The sequence below is a fragment of the Triticum aestivum genome, chromosome 1A, assembly GCF_018294505.1.
Source record: "Triticum aestivum cultivar Chinese Spring chromosome 1A, IWGSC CS RefSeq v2.1, whole genome shotgun sequence".
In the NCBI taxonomy this organism is placed as follows: domain Eukaryota; kingdom Viridiplantae; phylum Streptophyta; class Magnoliopsida; order Poales; family Poaceae; genus Triticum; species Triticum aestivum.
In genome coordinates this window covers 563,072,834-563,080,504 of record NC_057794.1, presented here as the reverse complement: position 1 = coordinate 563,080,504, position 7,671 = coordinate 563,072,834, and the positions used below count along the sequence as shown (strand labels likewise).

General features: G+C 45.1%; 1 protein-coding gene across 1 annotated transcript; it reads left to right on the top strand.

The window, feature by feature from the left end:
- The first annotated feature begins 2,169 nt into the window (after positions 1 to 2,169).
- Positions 2,170 to 7,248, top strand: LOC123068079 (protein DEHYDRATION-INDUCED 19). Its single transcript, XM_044490578.1, has 5 exons — positions 2,170 to 2,550; positions 2,677 to 2,825; positions 5,811 to 5,888; positions 5,958 to 6,235; positions 6,766 to 7,248. The coding sequence occupies exons 1-5, from the start codon at positions 2,478 to 2,480 to the stop codon at positions 6,863 to 6,865; spliced, it is 678 nt and encodes a 225-aa protein (XP_044346513.1). The 5' UTR covers positions 2,170 to 2,477; the 3' UTR covers positions 6,866 to 7,248.
- The last annotated feature ends 423 nt before the right edge of the window (positions 7,249 to 7,671 follow it).

The following is a 7,671-nucleotide window of genomic DNA, read 5'->3' as shown; positions in this document are numbered from 1 at the left end:
TTCTCCCGATTGCAAGTACTATGGCTGTCAAAACAAGCCACCGACGCCTCGCTGTCGCTGCTCCGCTACTGGAGCAAGCTTGACCTTGTCTTTCATGCACGCATCCCAAGGGCCAGCGTCCTGGAGTGCAATCATTCCAGTTGAACCATTGCATGCTCCGAAGCACCTGACACGAAAATCTTGCCATATGACGATAAGTAATAACCTTACTGTCCCAAAGGAGATGACATGAATCTATGCTGGAGCTCCGCGATTATGTTCACATGGAGGATTGGAGCTGGGAAGACAAACTCAAAGAAGAAACGCCGCCATTCGCTAGAGCGCCGCATCCGTAAGGACTAAAAAACCTAACCTAAACTACTAGCTGGAGCGGAGGCACCGGGATTCCCCTCCCTGCCGTCGGCCGCCAGAGCGGCAAGTAGCGGGGAGATGAATCCACGGGCTCGCATATAAAGTCTGAAATGGGGAGTTTCCCCTGACCACCTAGGGTTAGGGAAGAGAGAAACGAGAGGCTCGAGCATTAGAAAACCCTATGCAGATATTTTGACTTTATTATTGATTTTTTACTTAGGACAAAGCTAACATACATAATTCTCTATCTTGTATATCTACATCTCTCCTACCTAAAAAGAATGTAATATTCTGTCGTCCACCTCCTCTTTCGTTCAGCCTTATGTACGTTTCCTCCTCTCTTTGTTTTGATTTTTTTTCTCTTCTTTGTTTTTTTCATCGGTTCTCATGAAAATTTCTTTAGGTAGGTAAATTACGGGTAGATTCTGATAAGCACAATCACAACAATATGGACACGTAAATCACCTGTCGTTGTAGTAGAAATCTGTTAACGTAGTAGAATATGTATATCTGTTGCAACCCACGGACAACTATAAAGTCTCTATCTCTACTATCTTCTATATCTATACTATCTAAAAAATAAGCAAGGTTCCCTTTCCTGCGAACAAAATGCGTCGTCCTCCATCATGTACATATGCCGTCCCACCCGCTCCTGACTTTCCCGTACAAACAGACCACTTCAGTCTCGGTTTTCTCCCTCAAACAGTTACCGTTACCCTACCTCGATCCCATCTCCCGGATCCCAGCATATGTTTGATCACTATGGATGTGTTTGGTTTGAAGGATATCCCGCGACTGGACAGGGACAACCGTTTTTGAGGGGATACCAGCTGTTTAGCGTGCGCCGCCATTGCTCCAAGTCCGTTCCTCCGTCCTCCTCTCACGCACGTGTGTATGCTCATCCTTTCTAACATGCGCACTGCTACTCCTTGTCGTCAGGACAGATAGCAGTGTTGATACGCCAACCCCCAACACAGTCTGCACCCGCTTGTCATCATCTTCCCCGCCCTCGCTCGCCCCAACAAAAATATTGGGGCACCGCGGTGTCAAAATTGAGATACGGATCTTCAACTGTCACACTCATATTTTTATTTTGACTTTTAGAATTATTTTAGGCACTTTATATTGTTTATAAAAATAGCAATACTGACACAAGTTTCAATTTTTTTATGCTCTAGTATTTAACATAGAAACTCTAACATATATTTCACACAACTTTCAACTACACCATTCATATTTCCATAAATTTCATAAAAAAATGAGAAAGTGAAAATTGTGTGAATTATATGTTTTTTTTGTACCATTACACCATTCAAACCTTTTTGTTGTACATATTATTTTGCGGGGAAGTTTTTTGTTCGTATCACAATGTTATAAGCTGAAAAATACGACATCATGTGTGCTTATGTTTGAAATGGATTTGTATTTTTTGGAGGGAAAATACCTGGGTGTACTGTAATTTTGAGCGAAGAGTGAAATCTCAGCGGACACCGTCGCCCCGGCCGATGCAACCGCCTCCGCTGCCGACGAGCCGCAGCTCGCCGCCCTCCCACGGCCACCCGGCCCGCACCGCACGCAACCCGCATGGATGGCTCCCGCGACCGTTGGCCGCTCGGGCGCAGGCGGAGAGAGTGTCGTCAGTGTCACGCCGCGCGTATGACGGTTTCGGGCGGATGGTTTGCGGGGGCACGGCACGGGGCCGGAGCTCATGGGTGGACGTGGACCGTGGGCGTCGCCAGCCACCTGCCTGCATGCCAAGTCGCCCGTCCACCCGCGCCATAATAATCTTTTTAACGGCGCTGCGCCGAGGGTAAACGACGACGACGACGACGACGACGCCGATGACGCGGTGGGGGACGGCGACCCGGTCCGGCCTCGGTGGCGAATAATAAAAGCTCCATCCCTCACTCCTCCTTCCCTCCCCCGTCTGTCCCCTACACATCTCATTCCCCCACCTCCCCTCCCGTCCCGATAAGGCGGACAGCGACCGAGAGAAGCTCCCGGCTCCCCTCCTCTCCCCTCTCATCGCCTGGGAGAATCCGACAAGCTCCATCCATCCAGAGGAGAGGGCAGGAGGCGGAGGAGGGACGAGCGGCCGTGCCTACCTATCTATCTACGCCGCCGGAATGGACTCGGAGCACTGGATCTCGCGCCTGGCCGCCGCCAAGCGGTTCTACGCCGCGCAGCTCGGCCACGCCGGTACGTCCGTCCTTCCCTCCCTCCCTCGCGGGATCGATCGATTGGATCGATTCGCTCTGCGGCGGGTTTCGTGGCTGATTGATTGATTGTTTGATTTGATTTGCCGGTTCTTGCGTGCGGGCGCAGATCGGGCGGGGATGGACGAGCTGGACATGGACGGCGACGAGAACGCGGGCAGGCCCGACTTCGCCTGCCCCTACTGCTACGAGGACCACGACGTCGCCTCCCTCGTCGCCCACCTCGAGGAGGACCACCCCTTCGAGCCCCACGCCGCGGTCAGTCCCCCGATTAACCTCCTCCTCCTGCTTGGATTGTGTATTATCTAGAGAAGAGATCCATGGAGTCCCTAGTATACCTTTGAGTGGGTGGCCTGGAACAAGAACGAGAGCCCTCTTGTTCAGAGGGGCGTTGACCTGGAAGACCCAACGAGTCCTCCTCCCCTTCTTCTTATCTCTTGTCTCTTGCGATTTGGAAGAAGAAGCATAATGATTCTAGATGGCAAATGATTCTAGACGTGCACAAGGGCAGGATTGTTGGCCTTGGTCAGTGTTCTTGGAGTAGAAAAGGTTGATCATACAGTTTGGAGATGGAAAAAAAGTGTAGCTTTAGGCGTTTGTTTGTTGCTGTAAACTCATGCCATGATTGCTTGACAAAACAACTATATATGCTGATAAACCGCGACTAGGTGTAGGAATTGTGGGGATCAATACTTTTGTTTGGACACAAGCAACAGTGAAAGATGTTCAGTCTCATATGTCAACATCTCTTTTTTAGTCAAAACAAGAGCGGCTATCATGGAACATAGAGTGATGAGAATTGAGCCATGATGTTCTTCCCTGCCCAGTGTAGTCACTTTTCATGCCAGCAACTCTCCATCAATGCATGCCGTGTAGACTATTCTATGATCCTTTCTGTTAGGAAAAACGCGGAAGAACATTCATATGTGAGATAAAATTAATTAATTGAAGAGAGCGCAACTTACCCTGTTGGTAAAATCAGTAGATAAACCAAGTATTATTTTTGATATCAACCAGTTTCACCTGTTGCTCGGAGAAGATGTCAGTTTGACATGTTTATCAGTTTGTGCCTGTCTAAAAGTGGAGACCAAGTATTATTTTTTACCTCAATTAGTTTCACCTGTTACTAGAGATTTTTTTTTTTTGGCGAACCATTACTAGAGATTCAGAGAAGATGGAGTTCGTACTGCTTTGAGTGGCTTGGGGAATGAGAAGAGCTCTTTTTCAGAGGAGCATTGACCTGGACGACCGAATGAGTCCTTTTGTTTCATCTCTTGACACCTTGGAAATTCGAAGTACAAATATGGCTTGCTTGGCTAGAATATCATGGTCACAGTGCTCTGGTCTGGCAAATGATTTTAGATATCCAGAAGGGGTGGGAATTTTGGCCTTGTTTAGTACAAAACGCTTATCATGAATCTGGAGATAAAAAAAGGTGGAGCTTTTGGCATTTGTTGCTGCTGTAACTCATGTGATAATTTCTTGACAAGAAGAAAACATTGGCCTGATAAACTCTGACTAGGAGTAGGAATTATTAGGAGTAATTGTTTAAATGGAACGCAAGGGACCATTATCAGTTTCTTGAAAGATGTTCAATCACACATGTCAACATCTCATTTTAGTCAAAACTAGATTGGTTAGCGTGGAGAGTGATGGGAACCGAAGCATGGTCTCTTCTCTGCCCTGTGTATTCAGTCTTCTTGTTGGCAACTCTCCGTCAATGCACACTGTGTTGTGCACACCATTCTATTTCTATCTGTTAGGAACAACAAAGAAGAACAGTCATACTATTATTGTTGCAATGAAGAGGGAGTTTATTACTCAGGAAGAATCGGTAACATAAATAAATTGAGGAGAACTCAACTTATCCCCTGTTTTGTTAGAGTCAAGTAAATGAGGATGTGGTTCTATGCAGCTTTAAATGTACTGCATATAGATCAAGTGTTTTTTTTTAATTCAATTAATTTCACCTGTTCCTTGGAAAAGAAAAGTGATTGACCTGTTGTTTGTCGGATTCTGCGTGTCTAAAAGTAGAAATGAAATTTCGAAAATTTCCGGAAGTTCTGTGGTATCTTTGAGTGGCCTGGAACAAGGAACGAGCCCTCTTGTTCAGAGGGGCTTTGATCTGGACGACCTAATGAGTCCTCTTCTTCTTTTCTTTTTCTTGTCTCATGGGATTTGGAAGCAGAAATATGGTTTGCTATGCTAGAATATCATGGTTTGCATAATTCTCTGGCCACCGAATGAGTCCTCTTCTTCTTTTCTTTTTCTTGTCTCATGGGATTTGGAAGCAGAAATATGGTTTGCTATGCTATAATATCATGGTTTGCATAATTCTCTGGCCACCGAATGAGTCCTCTTCTTCTTTTCTTTTTCTTGTCTCATGGGATTTGGAAGCAGAAATATGGTTTGCTATGCTAGAATATCATGGTTTGCATAATTCTCTGGCCACCGAATGAGTCCTCTTCTTCTTTTCTTTATCTTGTCTCTTGGGAATTGGAAGTAGAAATATGGTTTGCTATGCTAGAATATCATGGTTTGCATAATGCTCTGTCCTGGCAAATGATTTTAGATGGCCTTGATCAGTGTCCTTGGAGTAGAAAAGATTGATCATGAAATCTGGCGACAGAAGAAAAGGGTAGCTTTTGGCATTTGTTTGCTGCCATAAACTCATGCCATGATTGCTTGATAAAATAACAATATGCGCTGATAAACTGTGACTCGGAGTAGGAATAATGAGGAGCAGTAATTTAGTTTGAATGCAAATGGCAGTTATCAGTTTCACGAAAGATGTTCAATTTCATATGTCAACATCCCCTTTTACCCTAAACTGGAGTGGCTATTATGGAACATAGAGTGATGGTAATTGAACCATGATCTTCTTCCCTGCCCAGTGCAGTCACTTTTCATGTCGACAACTCTCCGTCAATGCACATCGTACAGACCATTCTATCTATTAGGAACAATGCAGAATAATAAGTATGTGAGGTAAAATCAATTAGTTTCACCTGTTGCTTGGAAAAGAAATTAGATTGACTTGCTGTTTATCGGTTTGTGCAAGTCTAAAAGTAGAGACACAGTATTTTGTTTTTACCTCAATTAGTTTCACCTGTTCCTTGGAAAAGAATTGATTGACCTGTTGTTATTATCGGTTTGTACGTGTCTAACAGTAGATATGAAAATTTGCAACTTGATGTTTTTGCTGTTACAGTATTCTTATATGGTTTACCTTCCTCATTTCAGCCTTGCCCTGTCTGCTCCGAAAAGGTTTCTAAAGATATGCTTAACCATATCACCATGCAACATGGGTACTTGTTCAAGGTAACTCCCCTCCTTCATCCCCTGCTCCCCTCTCTCATATGAGCTTCTTTAACTTTGGACCATGTGCAGAATCGCCGCAGGTTGCGCAGATTTGCTGTTCCAGGCAGCCAGTCGCTCTCTCTGCTGAGCCGGGATCTACGTGAAGCCCATTTGCAGGTGCTTCTGGGAGGTGGTGGACATAGGTCGAGCAACAATAATGCCACAAATATTTCAGCTGATCCTCTTCTGTCATCATTTGGCCTTAGCTTCCCAACGTTAGATGCTGAGGAAACATCAAAATTGTCTACTCCTGCTCAGAGTGATGTACCAGTGCTAAAAGAGGCAGCTGCTCGACCATGGCGGTCAAGGTAAATAACTAAATATTTGTTGATACTGTGGATATTATAGACTTCGTACCGACCATCTTCATCCTGTTACTCTCCTATTTATATATCTAGTGACCTGTTGCCAGAGGAACTGCCTTTATGCCAACTGCTCCTCTAATGCATCGTTGTGATGTTTATTTTCAGTACGTTTTTTACATAATCTATTCAGATCACGAGAAATCTGTTTTGTCCATGAAAATCTGAGCTCATTGCAGTACATCTTTACATAATTTAGTCAGATCAAGGAAAAATCTATTTTGACCATGAAAACTGAACCCATTAGTTCTAGATAAACAAATGCTTACTGTTGATGATAACTGATGACAGCCTTGCACTAAATAAGGAGTACATAAGTAGCGTTGGTTTGACTTGAGAGAGAGCATGTGTAGCTGCAAACCTTCACTTTGCTTACTAATGAAGTCATGGGTGGGTTTTGTGGGCAACAACTTCCTAGAAATTTTTAGGGAAACCTTACAATTCATTCATTCACCCTCTTCCTTTTTGCTTGGCAGTATTGACTCGTCGCTCACAAGGGAAGAAAGGGAGCAAGCCAGAGTGAGAGCGGCATTTGTGCAAGACCTGCTGCTCTCCACCCTATTCAGAGACCAATAACTCAGAGGCGAGCCGATGTTACCGCTACCCGGGTGCCGCCTGGACCCTGATGCAGACTCCGAAAGGTCGGTGCCCCCAGACCAAGTTGCCGAATGTGACATCCATGGAAGATAGATAGGGTTTGGCTCCCCAGCAAGGAAGGAGGTGCATTAGAGTCGATGTGGGCATGAGGTGTCTGTCCTAAGTTATTTGTAGCCGGTCTTTGTGTTGAGTTCCATCATCTCAGTTATCGCGATCTCGCAGGTGATAGATGTCTGCGCAGGTCGCGGTTGTGTCTGTACCGTACCGCTGCTTCTTTGTTTACAAGCATTGGTTTGTTGTACCAGTTACATAATAATAATGAATGTTGCTATGCAACAGCAGAAGGCTATGCAGTTTATTTCTGGTGTGGGTGTCACCGCAGTTTACGTTATGCTTCCAGTTTTTACAGTTTACATCCACCAGACTCCGGCAACAGGCACCCGGAGAAGAGGGCGCTGCAGGTCATGGTGCCGCTGCCCTGGAAAGCTTGCACCATTTCGGACGTCCACTTGCCGCGGGCCTGGAAATTTAATTGAGTTATTTTTAAAGTTCTCTCTGTCTCTAGCCTACCGAGGAGAACCGTCCGTAACAAATTCATCTTTTGTTTTTAGATCTCACATGCTCTTACCTACCCCAAGGACAAAACGAGCTCGAAAAATCCATCGTTTCGTTTGTATAAAGGAGAAAAGAGCACAGCAAATCAAGCCTTTGTTTTAATAATATCTCATAGGCTTTTACCTACCAAGGAAATCTTAGCTATTTACCAAACAAAGAACCAGTGACTT